Source organism: Bufo bufo, chromosome 4 (genome assembly GCF_905171765.1).
Source record: "Bufo bufo chromosome 4, aBufBuf1.1, whole genome shotgun sequence".
Taxonomy (NCBI): domain Eukaryota; kingdom Metazoa; phylum Chordata; class Amphibia; order Anura; family Bufonidae; genus Bufo; species Bufo bufo.
The window spans coordinates 98,427,268-98,446,573 of record NC_053392.1 but is presented as its reverse complement, the minus strand read 5'-3'; the positions used below and the strand labels follow the sequence as shown (position 1 = coordinate 98,446,573).

Below are 19,306 nucleotides of genomic sequence, written 5' to 3'. Positions count from 1 at the left end.
TATGTTTTAATGAGGAATTTAATATTTAAATATTAATTATTATTAACACATTTGCCCCATACAAAAATACTTATTATATAAAAAATAAATAATCTAGAACACAGTGCTATATTGGACACTGCAGGTTTTATGCCTAATTTATACGGCCGTGCTAAGTCCAGGAAACACCGTCCATCTCCCAGACCGACAGCGGCTACCCTGACCCGAACTGACTGCATCCTGGTCATTTATGATACAGTCAGTTCCTATCTGATCGCGGGTCTAATATACTTTACTCACATGTGAGCACAGTACAAAAGTGCCACAATCAGATAGGAGCTGACTTTCATAAATTACTATGATGAATGGTTGGTCTGACAGATGCAGGCGCCGTGTTTCCCGGACCGAGCACAGTCATGTAAATCAGGCTTCTAGATCTACTGTACTAAAGGAGAGACCCAGTAAAGAAAAGCTGGGATGCATTTCGAAGGAGTCCAAAATGCTTTAGGGTTTGTTCACAGATCACATTCTGAGAAAGGTTTCTCCACAATTTTTCAGAAGCCATGATTTGATAGAGACCGGTGAATGTGCCCTCAGAGATAACTGAGAATTAGTGTAGGTACAAGTGTGAATTTCTAATGATTTAATATCCCTCTGTAAACACACACAAAAAAACATTAATTTGTAAAAACATTGAAAGAATACAGAACATAAGATACACAGAGAACATAAAGTAGGGTTCTGTTCACACTGATATCCTTTCCATCAGGTTAGCTCGTGGGAATCATCATATCGGTCTTTGTTCCTGGGTAGAGGATGCCCCATGATAATACCAATGTGAACAGGACCAAAACTTGTGCTGATCAACGGGACAAAAACAGCTACTACAGAGTCCAAGTAGACGTCATGTACACCTTTTCCCTACTAGTTCTTGCACTAAAACGGGGCTGGTCGGCTCTTCGGAATAAAACCTGAAAACGTGAAATCTCAAAACTATGAATTGGGCAGTTCCTCCGTTATTCTTGTTAGAAATGTATGAATAAACTGACAACTGGGTGTTACTATTCTCCTTGTCAAAGGGGTCTGCACATTCTGGTATTCTCAGCTCTGATTGGACAAAGTGACAAATCTATAGGACACACCCCTAACTGGTAACACCCTGTTGTCAATTTATTCATTTTCAATTTATGTAGGAATAACAGAACAGCACACAAAAGACGCTCCACTTATAAGGAACGTAGGTCCCCTTTAGGTTACATCCTTGTGGGACGGATACGCAGCAGGCAGAATATCCATAGCGTTGTGCAGGAACGGCAAAGGGGATGAAAACTTAAGGAATCTCATCCACATGCTGTGAAAAAAAATATTCAGGGTAAACTGAACTGCGGAGTGGATGTTAAATCAGCAGCATGTCAATTTGTGCTGCCGATCTCCACCTTTGCAACCCAAATTAAAGTGGGTGCAGTAAAGGGCGACTTTCTTATAAAAATTTCTTCTGGTTAATAAGAAAAATCCCTAAATGCATCGGAAACTTGGAGCGTTGTGCTTTCCGCTTCCTAGAAGTGATTGCTGCACAGGTACTGGGAAAATGGGCAGGGGAAGGGGGGGGGGGGCACATACAAAGTTTTGCTATGGGGCCCTATGAAATCTGTGTATACAGTATTTTATTTTTCAATATATGGCTGGCTAGATCATACAAGCACTATATCCAAATGACAAAGTTGGCAATGGGGACCCCAAATATAACACCTCTGTATTTTAGACTACTCTTCCCTGAAAATGTGCTTGGCACAAAAAAATAAATAAAATACATGATTACAACGCTGAGGCACACATTAGGGGTATTTTTGTACATAGGAGACTGTATTATAGTAGTAATCCCTGACCAGTTTCCCTTTCCCCGCTGAAAAACACCCCATGACTAGAGCGAAGTTTTGAAAAATTTGATTCGGGGGAGCACCAGAGTAAGGACAGCAGATGGACGTGGTGGTGCAGACGTGTGGACACTGCCTCTGGCGCCCCAGTGTAGGAAAGAGCTGTGTGCGCGATCCATAAAAAATGCAGATCCATCTCATTTGCAGCGGGAGCACCCGCCAAATGAAAGTCGCTCCTTTTCCTTTTTGCTTACATCCCTGGTTTACTGCTGACCAACAAGCGTGTTTATGGCGATTAAATTATTTAAGGAAAAACAGCTTTCCCATACTCCTGAACGAAAAAGTCTTTCAGTATCAGCTAATTACTTATGGCCCCGATTTGAATTCAGTGCCAGAGACATAGGACACCTCCCAATTCCGCACTCTGAATTTTTTTGAAAAATTTTGGTCGAATTTTGATTCTAAGGAATCAATTTACTTTACTCAGGTGTTTAATGCGGCGGATTATGTCTGTCATGTTTCGAGCCTGTTTCCAAATGTACACCGTTGGTTACAATTGGTCACAAAATTATTTTTTGCCTGTCCCACAGCTCCGTGCACACAAAAAACAAAAAAGAAAGTTATGGTCCCATTAAACTTCTGGGTCTCCAAATTTCCAAATTGCATGTCCGGTGTGAAGACCATACAAATTAAAAGGTTCCAGTTGATAGGACAGCTACCCCTAAGAACTTATACACACGTGAATCAGGTTCCATTAAATTCTATATAGGTATTCAGTGGTTTTCTGTGGAACGTAAGTCCAAGGGAACATCGAGGGACCAGGCACCATTTTGGTCCGTTTGAACCCAAACATGAAAGCACACTATTGCTGAGACAATATGGTCATTTTTTGTGGTCTGCAAATAGACATGGATGTATAAACAAGGCCATACCCAGTAGAAACATGCAGGACAGCCATGGGCACAGTGTACGCGGCCATGCATCAATCCCCAGAAACTGTTAATAGTAGGAAACCACATACAAAATTATACTTTTAACTGGAAAAGTGAGTGAATTTAGACTCTGGATTCCGATGAGATACACAGATATGAACAAAAGGGTATCAATAAACTCTCAATGCAACTATTCTGTTCTTTCAGATGTATAATTCTTACCGTCACTGATTTCACAGTAGACAAATCATCATTCCAGCACTAATGAGACCACACATGACATCTCAAAAGACCCGTGAAAACAAAGCTATAATAAACCACACACGAGTAACAAGCATGTAAAACTCTTAGAAGAAAACTACACAAGTTCTCGGCCCTTTCATCAGCATGATCGCAATGATCCTGAAAAACAACATCTGACACGTTCCAACAAGACAAGAGGGTCCAGACACCTGAAGTCACCCAGTAAACCAGCCTACGGTATCAGAGGCTAGTCATTTATCTGCAATCTGTGACGTTGGGAGGAACAGATTTTTCTACCGTAAGGCTGGTGTCACACCTGAGAGACTAGGGCTGCAGCTATCGACTATTTTTGTAATAGAGTATTCTATTGATTAATCCAACGATTAATCGAGTACTCTAATAACAAAAAAATAATTTTAAGAATGTTTTTCTTTATAAAAACTCATCAGCTCCCCCATAGTGCCATCAGGCTCCCCCCCCCCCCCCAGTGCCACCATCTTGCCCAAAGTTGAACTGCAGCCACTTAATGCCACCAGTTATTAGACAATCCTTCAAGAAAACCAATGGGGACATGAACTGAACGGTTTCCCTACTTTATGGTGCAGTAAAATCTGAGTATTACTACAGGTAATAATAATAGATATAACAGAGCCCAAATAACAGCAGGGCTGCATATCCTTTCTCTAGTAGCCTCACTGTATCAGACAATCTACATTGCCAGGCTACCCACACCTGCACAGGGTGTAACACCCGCTACACCTTGGCATGCATATATGTATGGGGAAATCAGTACAGTACCTGCTGCACCGATCTCCAAATGATCACTATGAAACTCTGTTAAACTGAAATACACAAAACGTGATGTCCAGAGCGACGCTCCCGTCCACATAGCAACCACAAGCCATTGCGGCGTACCACCATTTTCTTGAACAGACGGAAGCGCAGAGACTGGTTCAAGCAGTGGGAGAGATGCGAGGCCGCAGCTGTGCGTGGCGGATGTAGCAATGCCCTATTTATAATAGTAGACACGGCACACCAGGGCTCATGTATTAGTAGTGTCCGGGTAGCATTGCGGTTTCTCCTATTACAGTAAATGGCTATATCTGCCTTCCAGCAAACATACATTTTTGTTTTATATTCCGAAATAAACCCATATACTCTGCCTCCGGGGGCCAATACACCCGGTCCACCCCCTGCGGGGACACACTGGCAGTAGACTGCCGACCAGCAGTGCAGCTGGACGCGCGCATAAAGTTTCCCTCAGCGGAGTGCAGTGCGGTACGGGCCGGCGGGTAACCATGGAGCGGTGAGTAATAGCAAGCGCTTCACTCCCGCTCCGTGGTCACATGACAAACGAATCCTCGATGCAAAGGCATTGCATCAAGGATTTTTTAGTGTCAAATTACTCGATTCAATCGAGCAATCGTTTCAGCCCTATGAGAGAATTCACTTCTGCATCTAAAGATACAAAGGCTCGCCATGAACCTCATAGGAACGCTGCAGTCATAAGCAGCGCACATCCTGACCTGTGAGGGAATCTTTTGATCCCTTGTCCCATTCAACATAACAGAGATCTATTAGGGTGAATGAGATTCTGTCACTCGACCTGCTGAGCTGTGCCTCATGCACAGCTCAGCAGGCAGATTACTCGGACAGGCCTGATTAGCTTCATGGTAACTGATTGGACCCCTGTGATTTCACTGCGGGCGCTCTGATCGGAACGCAGAGGAAGCCGTCTCCCTCTGCCTAACTCCACAGATGCCGCAAGGCTTTCAAATGCGTCATCCGAGGGGTTAAATAACAGGGTTCAGCTTGATTACCGTTCTCCATCATTGCGGCCAGGTGACTGCCGCATTATACAGCCACACACGCTGCATATGGAGCGGGCTCACTGCAGCAGCCCTCTCCATACCAGCCCTCACACATTATCACATACATGTACTGTATATGATAATGCGTGAACGAGTTAAAAAACCCTTAGGAGTAAATGGTGTTCATTCAGCGAGGGTAATAGAATGTGACTGAAAGTCTTCGGTCTGAAAGTTGCACCCCCATCCAACACAAAAGGCATTCTAGAGGTTCTTAAGGAAGGAGAAGTTACATTCCATGCCCTATGGTATTCCTAGTTTAATACAGTGGGAACAGAAACCACACTTCCTGCCCAGTTATCCTCGGCTTCCACAGCATGCTCCACTAGTTCCATATCAGTAAGTCTGTGACTGATCAAAACCTTGGATCTACTCCATGTACATCCAGAGGGACGGCAGCTGCAACCGAACATGACGAGAATAAAAACCTTCTCCAAACACGCTACATACTGTAAACCAATGGCTCATTTTTATACGGAAATAGCACAAATTACGGGAGAAATGCCGGATCTACATTGTTTCCGTTCTAAAGCTAGCAGGGCTAGATGAAGTCACCTTCAATGACACGTCTCTTGGAAGGGGGGAAAATAACAAATTGAACTGAAAAGGGACTAATCTGTCTAGCTTCTCGGCATTGCAGACATCAAAGTGATGGGGGTCATTTATCAAAGCCCAGCATTGTATGCTTCTCTTTGATATCCCCTGCAACCCCATGGGATGTGCTTAATTTATAACGATCAATCATTCTGACCCCAGGCGGCATGTGGATAGGTATATTATAGCATATATTTTATTTACATAGGGTCCCTTAGGATCAAGGACTCTGGGTGTTATGACTGTGTTACCTACTGATATTTTTAAATTACTTAATCTTTCTAGAGCATTATTATTTTAGGAAAAAATAAAAGTTTAATTTTACTCAAAAAGGATGTGGAAAAAAGGCAGTCCTTGGTCCTAAGGGACCCTATGTAAATAAAATAATTTATAACGAGGCACAGGCAAAATCAGCCTAGTACATTGAACTGCCATCTTTGTCAATGCCATAGACACTGAATGGAGTGGCATCATGCATGCTCAAGGAATGGGGGCCTTGGGAACCCCATTTTAGTGACAGTGATCAGATATTTATCATCCATCATATGGATAGGTGATAAATGTGGATTATAGGCATGCCCCCTTTAACCACACAATATCGGAGTGCTACATCAGAATAACTTATTTATTTTACTCACTTATATAGCTCTGACATTCTGCAGCACTTTACAGCCATTATCACCACTCTCTGTCTCCAATGGAGCTCATAATCTAAGTTCCCTATCAGTATGTCTTTGGAGTGTGGGAGGAAACCGGAGAACCCGGAGGAAACCCACACAAACTCCATGCAGATGTTGTCCTTGGTTGGATTCGAACCTGGGACCCCAGCGCTGCAAGGTACCAGGGCTAACCACTGAGCCACCATATACAGGTGAAACTCAAAAAATTTGAATATTGTGCAAAAGTCCATTTATTTCAGTAATGCAAATTACAAGGAATTGCATTAATGCAGCTTAAAATTAGAATTTTGTGAAAATGTTCAATATTCTAGGCTCAAAGTGTCACACTCTAGTCAGCTAATTAATCCATACCCCCTGAGCAAAGGGGACCTCAAAATTGTGACTTTGGGGTTTCATAAGCTGTAAGCCATAATCATCCAAATTATAACAAAGGCTTGAAATATCTCGCTTTGCATGTAATGAGTCTCTCTCATTAGTTTCACCTTTTACTTTGCACGATATTTAAATTTTTCGAGTTTCACGTATGTATGTATAGATAGATAGATAGATATCTATCTCGAATCAGTAATTAATACAAGGGTCATTTAGATCTCAAAAACCTTTGGTGATCCTCTGATATTTACAGGTAGGTTAACCAAAAAGTTTTCAAGAAGGACGCTAGCAGTACAATATGAGCAGAACTGACATTGTTAACGCAATTGTCTACAGTGGATTATACCGATTACTGTAACGTGTGTGGTCAGCTTATGCAGAATCAAGTAGAATTCTGTCTTCCACTCTTAACCCCTTCCCACCATTTCCCTTTTTTTAGCTCCTTGCCTTCTATTTTTCCGTTCTTAGTCGTACAGGACTTTTTTGTGGGACAAGTTGTTCTGTCTAATGGCATCAGTTAATATTCCATACGATGTACCGTATTTGGAAGCTGGAAAAAATATTAATGGAGTAGAACTGGAAAAAAAAAAAAAGCCATTGTTTTATGGGTTTCTTTTTACGTTGTTCATGGTACAGTAAAAATGACACTGTGGACAAGCATGATTACAATGATCCCACAATTAGCACTTTAAAAAAAATGTAAACTTTGGGAAAACATATTCTTTGCATCACCAACTTTTTCTTGTCTATGGACCTGTGTGGATTTTTTTTTTTTTTTTTTTTTTAAAGGGTGAGCCGATTTTAAATTGATGTATTTTTTCGATATTTAAAGAAAATAAAAAATATTGAACTATTTTTAGATGCAATAGGGGCTTGAACATGCAATCACTCCATTGCTTATATTATAGTCTGCAATAAAATACTATTGCAGTCTATGGCAAAAACTCTATGAGGCAGTGCTTAAACGGGTTGTCTCATCTGAGACATTGGTGGCATATTCCTAGGAGGTGGGACCCGCACATATTTCAAGAACAAGACCCCTGAAGTGAGTGGAGAGCAGCCTCCCAAGCACGGCCACCTTCTATTCATTTCTATGGGACTACTGAAAATAGCTTAACGCTGGCTTAACTATCTCCGGCAGTCGCATAGAAGTGAATGGAGCAGTGGCCGCCCTTAGGCAGTGCCAGGCTCGGACTGGCCCACAGGGGATCAAATGAATCCCCCAGTGGGCCCCTGACAAAGGTGGACCCCCCAGTCCCCAGGAGCAGATTGGCCATAGACCTAACAGGGAAATTTCCCCCGGTGGGCCGATGCCTAGGGGGCTGCCTGAGCCCTCCTCACAGCCGGCCAATAGAAGTTTTTGGGGATGTATTTTGTGCTGCTGGCAGTATTTTGTGATGGACTGTGGTATTTAGCTCTGTTGGAGCGGTATAATGTGCCACAATATGGTATTGCTGGCCCTGCCTTCCATCGATTTTGACCCAACTACAAAACAAGGCCACGTTTAGTATTTTTTCCAGGGTCACTTTAAGTTCCCAGTCTGCCCCTGCCAGTCCCCAAGAACAGCATCTAAAGCAGCCTATATCCATTGGACAAATGGGGTAGATTATTAAATGGACTACCCAATTTATTATTAAAGACTCATCAGGTGGTTAAGATGACTTCTAGGCACAAAGGCAGGCCAGCCAGGGTATCCTTTCCCCAGAGACCCAACATTCCCGAAGTTTCTACAAGGACCTCCTTAATCAATCATCTTGAGTGTCTTATTGTTGCCTGACGCTATGTGAGCAGGTAGTACCTGTATGTAGCTTTACAGTGGAATTAATTTTACTTATGGCCCCTAGGCACCCCAGTCCGACACTGGGCAGTGCGTTGTTAATTTCTATGGGACTTCCGAAAAAATAGCTGAGCGCATTTGCGTGACTATTTTCAGAAATCCTTTAGAAATTAATGAAGAGCACGCCACACATGCGCTGTGCACTCTCCTTCAGTTTCAGGGGCCCATTCTGGAGATAGGGATTCTGGGACCTGCACCAGTCTGACAATGATGGCATATCCTGGTAATATGACACCAATTTATCAGATGAGACAACCCCTTTAATAGGAACTTTACAATGGGAGTTCTGGGGCCTTCACAGGCTCCCCATTGCAATACTAACAGAATGTCTCTTGTAATCTCATATCATCTCTAAATGACCTAGCAAACCGTGTGGTCGCAATTGACCATGCAATCTGAGGGGGTTAGATGTCCATGATCGGCGTAGTCTCTTATGTCTGCCATAATTAAACTCCCGACATCCACTCTTATCAGGAAGGTACACTAATCTGCAGTCTGTGGTAAATACTTCCAAACTGCATAGAACTCAAGAAAAGCAGATGCAGAGGGCCCAGGATGTCACAAGGACCATTACTGCACATTTAACATATGTGACACATATAACTTATGTGACAATAAAACTCAGCAGACTAAAATGCAGAAAAGAGAACTAAAAAAGTGTTGATGCATCAGCTCACTGCATCAAAATTCTAGACTGCGTCCTGATTCCACAAACGCACATATGCCGAGTACCATCTGCTTACCAAGAAAAAAGTAATGTTAGGCCTCTTTCACACGGGCGTTGCAGGAAAATGTGCGGGTGCGTTGCGGGAACACCCGCGATTTTTCCGCGCGAGTGCAAAACATTGTAATGCGTTTTGCACTCGCGTGAGAAAAATCACGCATGTTTGGTACCCAAACCCGAACTTCTTCACAGAAGTTCGGGCTTGGGATCGGTGTTTTGTAGATTGTATTATTTTCCCTCATAACATGGTTATAAGGGAAAATAATAGCATTCTGAAAACAGACTGCATAGTAGGAGATCAATTGAGGGTTAAAAAAAAAATTAAAAAAATTAACTCACCTTCTCCTCTTGTTCGCGTAGTTCCCGGTCTCTTCTTTAATGATGAACTGTGGGCTAAAGGACCTTTGGTGACGTCAGATCACATGCTCCAATCACATGGTCCATCACCGTGGTGATGGACCATGTGATTGGAGCATGTGATCTGACGTCACCACAGGTCCTAGCCGGTAGTTCATCATTAAAGAAGTGACCGGGAACTACGCGAACAAGAGGAGAAGGTGAGTTAATTTTTTTATTTTTTTTTAACCCTCAATTGATCACCTACTAAGCATTCTGTATACAGAATGCTATTATTTTCCCTTATAACCATGTTATAAGGGAAAATAATACAGTGAATAGACTGTCATCTAGCAACCATGCGTGAAAATTGCACCGCATCCGCACTTGCTTGCGGATGCTTGCGATTTTCACGCGACCCCATTCACTTCTATGGGGCCTGCGTTGCGTGAAAAACGCAGAATATAGAGCATGCTGCGATTTTCACGCAACGCACAAGTGATGCGTGAAAACAGCTCATGTGAACAGCCCCATAGAAATGAATGGGTTGGTATTCAGTGCGGGTGCAATGCGTTCACCTCACGCATCGCATCCGCGCGGAAAACTCGCCCGTGTGAAAGGGGTCTTACTCATCTACTCAGGAAGATGGTATGTACTAAAGGGGCACTCAACAAATAAAAATGTTTCGGTGGGGGGGCACTAATATTTCAATTATCTCTATGGAAACACAGTCCTCAGCTCTCTCTGGCAGCCTCAAGTTTGAATGGGGCAGCAGTGCTCAGACCCCCATTTTTGCGATTGGGTCCTAGCAGTCAGACCCCTACCAAACTAACAATTAACCCCTATCCCTTGAATAGGGGATACATTGTTGCAACCAGAAGCCCCTTTAATATAGGAAGGAATTTCTTGAAAGAAACATCAAGTAAAAAAAAAAAAAAAAAATTTAAAAAGATATTTATGGTCTGTCTATATGAAAGGGCAAAAAACACAGATAAGTAGGGATCCCAGCCGTCAGGAGAGCATGGCTGGTCTCTCCAAAATAAGACTACACTTGTTTAGTCTATCTTGCTTTGGTCTAAGGCTACTTTCACACTTGCGACAGAGAGATCCGGCAAGCAGTTTCGTCGCCGGAACTGCCTGCCGAATCCGGCAAAACGTGTGCCAACTAATGGCATTAGTAAGACTGATCAGGATCCTGATTAGTCTTAAAAATGCCTGATCAATCAAAAAAATGCATTGATATGCCGGATCCGTCTTTTCGGTGTCATCCGGCAAAACGGATTTGGCATTTTTTTTTTCCACCTTATTTCGGTCTGCGCATGTATACTAATACATTCCTATGGGAAAAAATGATTCAGGCAAGTCTTCAGTTTTTTTTGCCGGAGATAAAACCGTAGCATGCTGTGGTTTTATCTTTTGCCTGATCAGTCAAAGTAACTGAACTGAAGACATCCTGAACGGATTACTCTCCATTCAGAATGCATGGGGATATGCCTGATCAGTTCTTTTCCGGTATAGAGCCCAAAGGACGGAACTCTATGCCGGGAAAGAAAAACGCTAGTGTGAAAGTAGCCTAAGTTGTTTCAGTAACTCCCATAGACCTCGTTGAGGAGATCCACACACTACTGCTCCTCTCCACCTGGATCCAGCTACTGAGGTAAATATCCATAAGACATTTCTGAAGTAAAAAATGTATAAATTACATTTTGCATTAATTTCCCCAAATATCCTATGCTTTAAAGGGCTTCTGTCACCCCCAAAACCCCTTTTTTTTTTGGGCTTGTTAAAATCCTTATTTAACGACTATTCCCTACATAGGGCTCTTACCTTTGGCTGTGGCTTCTTTTCCTTAAAAAACGATCTTTTAAAATTTGCAAATCAGTTCACTACCAGCAAGTAGGGAGTCTACTTGCTGGTAGCCGCCGCCGCAAAAAACCGCCCCCTCGTCCTGTTGATTGACCGGGCCAGCCAGTGCTCTCCTCCTCCGGCTGGCCCTGTCAGCATTTCAAATCCCGCGCCTGTCTTCATTCAGGCACTCTGAGAGAAGGAGGCTCGCCTCCTCAGAACTCCCTCAGTGCGCCTGCGCCGATGACATCACCGAAAGAGAAGACGTCATCGGTGCAGGCGCACTGAGGGAGTGCTGAGGAGGCGAGCCTCCTTCTCTCAGAGCGCCTGCGCCGAATGAAGACAGGCGCAGGATTTGAAATGACGACAGGGCCAGCCGGAAGAGGAGAGCACTTGCTGGCCCTGTCAATCAACAGGACGAGGGGGCGGTTTTTTGCAGCGGCTACCAGCAAGTAGACTCCCTACTTGATGGTAGTGAACTGATTTGCATATTTTAAAATATCGTTTTTTAAGGAAAAGAAGCCACAGCCAAAAGGTAAGAGCCCTATGTAGGGAATAGTCGTTATAAAAGGATTTTAACAAGCTCAAAAAAAAAAAAAAAAAAAAAAAAAAAAAAAAGGTTTTGGGGGTGACAGAAGCCCTTTAACCTTCATCCTTAAAAATTTACAACCAGAGTAAAAACTATGGAAAGGCAACTTACAGGTATTTGAGGTTCTCTAGGTCTTGAAATGCTCCACTTGGGATCCGTTTAATCTGATTGTTGTTTAGAAGCCTAAAAATAAAACACAATACAAGTGAATAAACAAACGGCTCCCAGTCATGATGTGAGGGGCCACCTGCAGTTGTTTTACATGGTCAAATCGCTATTAGATCCTTGCACATCTACACATGAAGGTTTTAATGCCTTTGTTGTTCTGTTGAGCATTTAAAGTGGTTTTGGCAAGAATGACAAAAAGGGTTCCCGTCATGGTAAAAGTGCCCAAATATCATGGAACAAAACTTATGAAAGACTTGTACATGTGAGTGTACATCTTGCTTTCAAGTCTATAGAGTTAGACATCCCTTACTCAGGCCTTGCCCACATGGTTTTATTCCTGCAGCTGCGGTCCCCCAGATCTGCTCCCAGGGACCCGACTACACCTTGCACCCCAACGGCTTATTGTTGAAGGATCATATTTTTCAGGGTTCTTACACATGAATTATGTCTGGCGTTTTTTTGTTTTTCTGCTAAAAAAAGGTCATAAAAACAACATGAGATTTTCTGCATGTCGCACTTTATGGCTTTTTTGCATCTTTTTCTTTTCAGATGTGTTTTTCAGGCTTTTTTTTTCTATAGAGAAGGGGGTGGGAAAACACTGAAAAACACCATTGCTATAACATGCATTTAAAAATAAATAAATAATCAAACATACCACATATACAAAAAAAGCGAATCCAAAATGAACAATAAAACTGTTTAAAGGGGTATTTTCTAGTTTGAAGTTAGGTGATAACTATTAGATGGGTAGCAGTTCTACCATTGGGAACAGGGAACAGGGGCCCCGTACCCCCTGCAGTCCCACTGAAATGAACACAGCGGCCGGTCAGGCATGCGTGCGGCCGCTCCATTAATTTCTATGAATATTTCAGAGATACCCAAGCGCTATAGACAGCCATTTCCGGAACTCGCATAGAAATGAATGGAGCGGCCGCCCACTCCGTTTGTTTCAGAGGGCTGCAGGGGGTATGGGGCCCTCTTTCTAATGATCGGTGGGGATTTCAGCAGTAGGATGCCTACCCCTCTAGTAGAATAACCCTTTAATGAACGGACTGTGGAGTCCCATTCACACAATGACTCTGCTGTACAAACAACTGTCCCTGTCACTGATGTTGATTACATTCAAAAAATAATAATGACCCCCCCCCCCCTTCTCTTCACTGTGATGATCATTGTGGTCCAGGAGGTCTGATCCCTACTGATCAAACAGCAATAGCTTATCCTAAGTATCGAGAATCAATGTAAATATGTCGGAGAATACCTTTAAATACTGAAAGAATTTAAGAACCGAATTACGCCAGGGATACTTACAGGGTGTTAAGATTCTTTAGATGTCTGAATGAACCCGGTTGAATATCCTTTATCCTATTGAACCGTAAATCTCTGCAAAAGAAGGCAATAATAATTTAGAAAAGGTATTATCATTTTTTGACAATACAAAATAAACCATCCAAAAAATTCCACATGGTTTCCCCGCAGACCCATAAGCAAGGCATTATTCAGTGGGGATCTTCTACTTCTACCACCACAGCTAAAAGAAGCAATATTGTAGAACACCATCTATTCTTGGAAACTTCTGCAGAACACATGCTGGGGAATGTCGAGGAATTTATGTTGGCTGCTTCCATCTGAAATCCTTCCAAAACCACTACACCGGGACGCTTAATGTTTTTTATACCAAGTGCTCCTTTCTCGCAAGTTACATTTTTGCATCAGATTTGAGGTCTACACAGAAATGCACACATATGTGGTGCAGGCTGAAAGAAATCTTCTCATGAAAGCAATTCCCCAGACGTGTAATATAGACTGACAGGAAGCAGTAATGATGGGAAAAGGCAAGGGAGGCTTAGTAAGCAGTTGTATCTGAGAAGCAATTCTCCAGCCTGATACACTTGACATTACATGAGTGCCCGAAGACAGAAGGAGGCCAAGTTCCTCCTCAAACAAGAAAAAGAACAACATTTCTGGAACTGTTTAAAGGAACTATTGCAAAGGGAAATTGATTTTGGAGTTTGTAAACTAGTGCTACCAAGATGAAAAAACGAAACATCAATACATTTAAAAGGGGTTGTCCCATCTGGACATTTATGGCATATCGGTAGGATGTAGGACCCACTCCTATCTCATGAATGAAGCCCCGATGTGAATGAAGAACATGCCATCCATATACACTGCACTGTCCTCTCCATTTACGGCTATGGGAATTCCCCTAGCACTGAATGGAGAAAACTGTTGTGTGGTTTGCTTTCCATTCACATTGGAGCCCAATCCTTGAGAAAGGAGTGAGTCTCAGAGGTGGTTCCACACCCATCGGGCATTTATTGCATATCCTATGTATGTCATACATGTCCAGATAGGATTATCTCTTTAAAGGGAACCTGTCACCACAAAATGTAGTGCGCAGACCGGAAAACTGGATCCGTTTTTCCGCAACACTTGGTACCGGATCAGGCATTAATACATTTCAATGGAAATTAATGCAGGATGTGGCATTCCAGCAAGTGTTCCAGAATTTTGGCCGGAGAAAATACCGTAAAAGTGACTGAACTGAAGACATCCTGATGCATACTGAACGGAATGCTTTCCATTCAGAATGCATTAGGACAAAACTGAAGCATTTTTTTCCGGTATTGAGCCCCTAGGACGGAATTCAATACCATAAAAACTTTAACACTAGTGTGAAAGTACCCTAATTATACAGAGATCAGTCAGTGGGGCCGCGAATATGACTCCTCAGCATAGAATGAGCAGAAGTTTAAATGAATAAATTAGGCTACTTTCACAGTCGCGTTTTGGCTTTCCGTTTGTGAGCTGCGTTCAGGGCTCTCACAAGCGGTCCAAAACGGATCAGTTTTGTCCTAATGCATTCTAAATGGAAAAGGATCTGCTCAGAATGCATCAGTTTGCCTCCGATCAGTCTCCATTCCGCTCTTGCAGCGTTTTTCTGTCCTTCCTGGGATGCGGAATAGAAAATGGATCCGTCCCCCATAGACTTTCAATAGAGTTCATGACGGATCCGTCTTGGCTATATAAGACATAATACAACCAGATCCGTTCATGACTGATGCATGCGGTTGTATTATTGTAACCGAAGTGTTTTTGCAGATCCATGACGGATCCGCAAAAAACGCTAGTGTGAAAGTAGCCTTAATTAAGTTATAATTAATCTTTTCCCACAAAACTATACATCAATCTGCTCAGCTCCTCCTGCTCTATAACATGATGCCTGAAGACTGCACTGCATTTAAGGCTACTTTCACACTTGCGGCAAAGGATTCCGGTAGGCAGTTCCTTCGCCTCCGGACGCATTTGTGAGACTGATCCGGATGCGGAGCAGTTTCACAAATTCATTGAAATACCGGATCCGTCTTCACGGTTGTCATTCGGAAAAACGGATCCGGTATTTATTTTTTTCTCATTTTTAAAGGTCTGCGCATGCGCAGACTGCAAAACCGGATCCGTTTTGCCGGAACACTTGCGGCATTAATGCATTTGAATGGAAATTAATGCCGGATCCGGCATTCCGGCAAGTGTTCAGGATTTTTGGCCGGAGAGAAAACTGCAGCATGCTGCGGTATTTTCTCCGGCCAAAAAACGTAAGATGGACTGAACTGATGCATCCTGAAGCATACTGAACGGATTGCTCTCCATTCAGAAAGCATTAGGATAAAACTGATCAATTCTTTTCCGGTATAGAGCCCCTAGGACGGAACTCAATACCGGAAAAGAAAAACATATGTACTAAAGCGAAACAGTACGGTCAACCCATTCATACCATGCTCTGAACACACTTCTGTACAAGAGTACTGGAGCCCAAAGGACATTTGCTTATAGTAACCAAGACATTTCCATTGATTTTCTAAACACAAATATTGAGAATTCAAAGCCGTACTTTATATTAGCCATCATTTGCTCCAGTTTTTTATGTGATACAATAAGGGTAAATCTCTATGGAACATAAAAACAAAACAAAAAAAACCACCACCTCTCTGAACACCTGCATGTATGTGTCCGACCATGAAGGATAAGCATCTGCAGCCGATCATCCACACTCCTATGCTGAGACTATAGAGGAAACATGAGCAGAACCTGCCTCCAGAATGTTACTACTGTGCTCATGTCTATACATTAGACCTTTGATTCCAGTATACAGCCAAAGTGGGGGAGGGGAAATCTTAAAAGTAATCTGCAGATGCAAACAGACCCTCATTCTCGTGATCCAGCCCCAACTACCCGTCACCTGTGGAAACTTAACTTTTCATTCTGGGTCAACTCCCCTGTTTTTTTCTATAGTCGATCCAAAGTTGAAGTCTTTCGTTTTTACTTTCTCTCATGGTTTTCGCTTAAAACTAAAACCTGCCATGTGTGAACCAGACATTGCACTACATTGTAGAGAAGGCCTCATTAACACGTCATCTTTCAACACTGGAAATTTGTTGCAGTCGTGGCTATAAACCACAGGCCATATGAAGCGCTGATTACTTTCTGGCGGAAAATCTGTGTCAAAACAGCAGTGTGAACGGGTCCTAAAGGGAGTCCATCAGTTCCGCTCTGCACACTCCATTTTGGGTTGCCACTGGACCGGCAGTGATGAGGTTCCATGACCGATGCAACCAATCACTGGCCACATGCAAGAATGGGACATCACAGCAGTGAAATGCCGTTCTTACACACGTGAGGACCCGAGCCACCACGCTGGAATGGTGAGACCTTCGATACATTAGAAGTTTTTTCTTTTTTGCATCCTTTCCTGCAAGTGTTTAATTTTGCTAGGATGTTGAACAACCCCTTCAAATGATGCCATCCCTCCAGAATAAGATATATCTGTTTTCTAACTTCTCGTGGCTTTGTAGTATATGAAGAGCTTAAAGGGGTTATCCAATTTTTTTTAAACCCCCCCCCCCCCCACATGTGCCAGGCCCCTCACCGGTAATATACTTAACCCGATCCCGGCACCGCTCCTGGCCCCCACGCTGCTGCTTCTCCCTGCAAGTATATTACTGGTGAGGGGCCCAGCACATTTAAAGGGCGGGGGGGGGGGTTGAGAAATTGGATAACCCCTTTAAAAGCATGACCACACTGGGAGGTCAACTGACATACATGAAGAGACCTCGGAAAGAAAGACAAGCTTCTCCTAAAAGGGCTCAAAAGCTTTTTTGGTTAAGAATTTATTAGACACTTGGCTCAAAACAAACCTAAATACAGTATAGCCCTAGAGAGAATATTGCTAACCTGAAGCCTAACCTGTGAAGATCCACAACTGCCACAGCTTATATATTTATAGACAACATGTGTTTTACAGGGGTTACTCCATCTCCAGGTCATACTTTCGTTGATCAACCCACAAATACAATATATCTGTCTATAACAATTAAAAGGGGCTGTGCCAAGTTTTTAAGTTACCCCCTAACCACAGGATAGGGAATAACTAACTGTTCGCTGGTGGTCCGACTGCTGGGACCCCCACAAATTACAAGAACGGGGTCCTGTTTCCACATCAAGCATGTGCACTCCATTCATTCTATGTGGGAGAGGCAGAGTTAGCACGGCACTCCGCTATCTCCGGCGCTACCATAGAGAATGAATAGTGCGGCAGTGCACATGCATGACCTGCCTCTTCATCAGAACAGGGAAATGGAACCCCTGTTCTCATAATCGGCGGCGATCCCAGCAGTCGGACCCCTAGTGATCAAATAGTTATCCACCATCCTTTGGATAGGCAATTACAAAAACTTGGCACAACATCTTTAAGCAATTTGCTAAGTATTTAAAATTGTCATATAATGTACCTATACATCAAAAAAACTGTTTATACCCCATTAGGGAGTTCTGAGTTAAAAGGGGTTAGCCAATGTGGATCAAGTATGGGAAGTATTTCGATGATCTAACCAGTGCTGTCTCCCCCATTAATTTTTCAGTTTTTTCTTTTTAGGGGTTAATATATTTTCACAGTTTTTCAAGTGGATTTCAAACTGTTTGTATGACAATATGGCCTCATGCACACAACCGTTGTTTTGGTCCGCATCCGAGCCGCAGTTTTTGAGGCTTGGATGCGGACCCATTCACTTCGTGTGCTGTCCGCATCCGTTGCTCTGTTCCGTGGTCCGCAAAAAAATATAATAAATTAACCTGTCTTATTCTTGTCCGTTTTGCCGACAAGAATAGACAGTTATATCAATGGCTGACTGTGCTGTTCCGCACACGGATGCCGTACGTCTTTTGCGGATCCGCAATTTGTGGACCGCAAAACACACAACGGTTGTGTGCATGAGGCCTATGTCAGTTGTTTGAAAAATGTGTAGGCCATCTCTTTTATTCACCTTGATTGAGATTTGTTTCTATTACCCGCGGCAGACACAAGAAATTCAGCCGTGTTGAATTTCTTGCGACTGCCGTCGAGCTCTTATTCGTTTCTATGGGATCACCGCTACTAAGTGATCCTGGCTGTGCCTGGTGTTGCTGTGTAGCCCTTGCCTTACTGAAGTTAAATTAGCAAGAGCATCACTTTGACTCACAGCAGAAAAAGAAGAGACCACCTCTAAGAGTAGGCTATTCCCCTGTTGAGCCTAGGGCCTCTTTCACACAAGTGTTTTTAGCCCATGATCCTTGCGATGGCCGGACAGAACACTGCTCCTCCGACCCAAAATCACAGCATCATAGTAACTTAGAATGCTATAAGTTGCTGTCTGATTGGGAGTCTACGGTACTGTATTCACATAATGCTTATGTTATAGAGTAGATTGGCCAAGGAGGAGTCACCTAGTCGGAGAGTTTGAGCTGCTAAGCAGTACTGAGTGGCTGACAGCTACCCAGGAGGTATTTGTTGGGCACAGAATGCCCATCAGGGCAGCTTATATTGTCTTTTTGCTGGGCCACAAAGTCAAATTTGCTCTCGCAATGCTCTTTCTGGCTTCAAACAGTTATTTTATACATCAAAGGCCTAAGATCCAGTTTTATGTTGTATTACTCAATACCACAAAGCAAATCTCTCGAGAGCCACCATCATTAGTGAGTTATGTCGTGTCATTTATTTTAGATATTTTGCTCTGAACGCTGTAAAAGATAATTATTATGCTAACGGAATATTACATACGGCTGAAAATATGCCAGTGGTATGCTCTGGATTCAGATTTTTTTCCAATTATTATCACTGTTTAGTCAAATGTTGCAATCCATCTTAAGAATTAATCACTTTTTGCATTCAGCAATTCCATGAATTCATTCCTTGTGCTCTCAAGCAGTTATTCTACATCATCATCATCAGA

The 19,306-nt window shown here is 42.8% G+C and overlaps 1 protein-coding gene across 1 annotated transcript in view; it reads right to left on the bottom strand.

Annotated features, from left to right (window-relative positions):
• Positions 1-19,306, bottom strand: part of PXDN (peroxidasin) — a 117,818-nt gene that overhangs the window by 65,084 nt on the left and 33,428 nt on the right. The window contains exons 2-3 of the mRNA XM_040427572.1: positions 13,353-13,424; positions 11,985-12,056 (exon numbers count right to left, since the gene is read on the bottom strand). Coding sequence (XP_040283506.1) covers positions 11,985-12,056; positions 13,353-13,424 — 144 coding nt within the window. The remainder of the gene's footprint in view (positions 1-11,984; positions 12,057-13,352; positions 13,425-19,306) is intronic.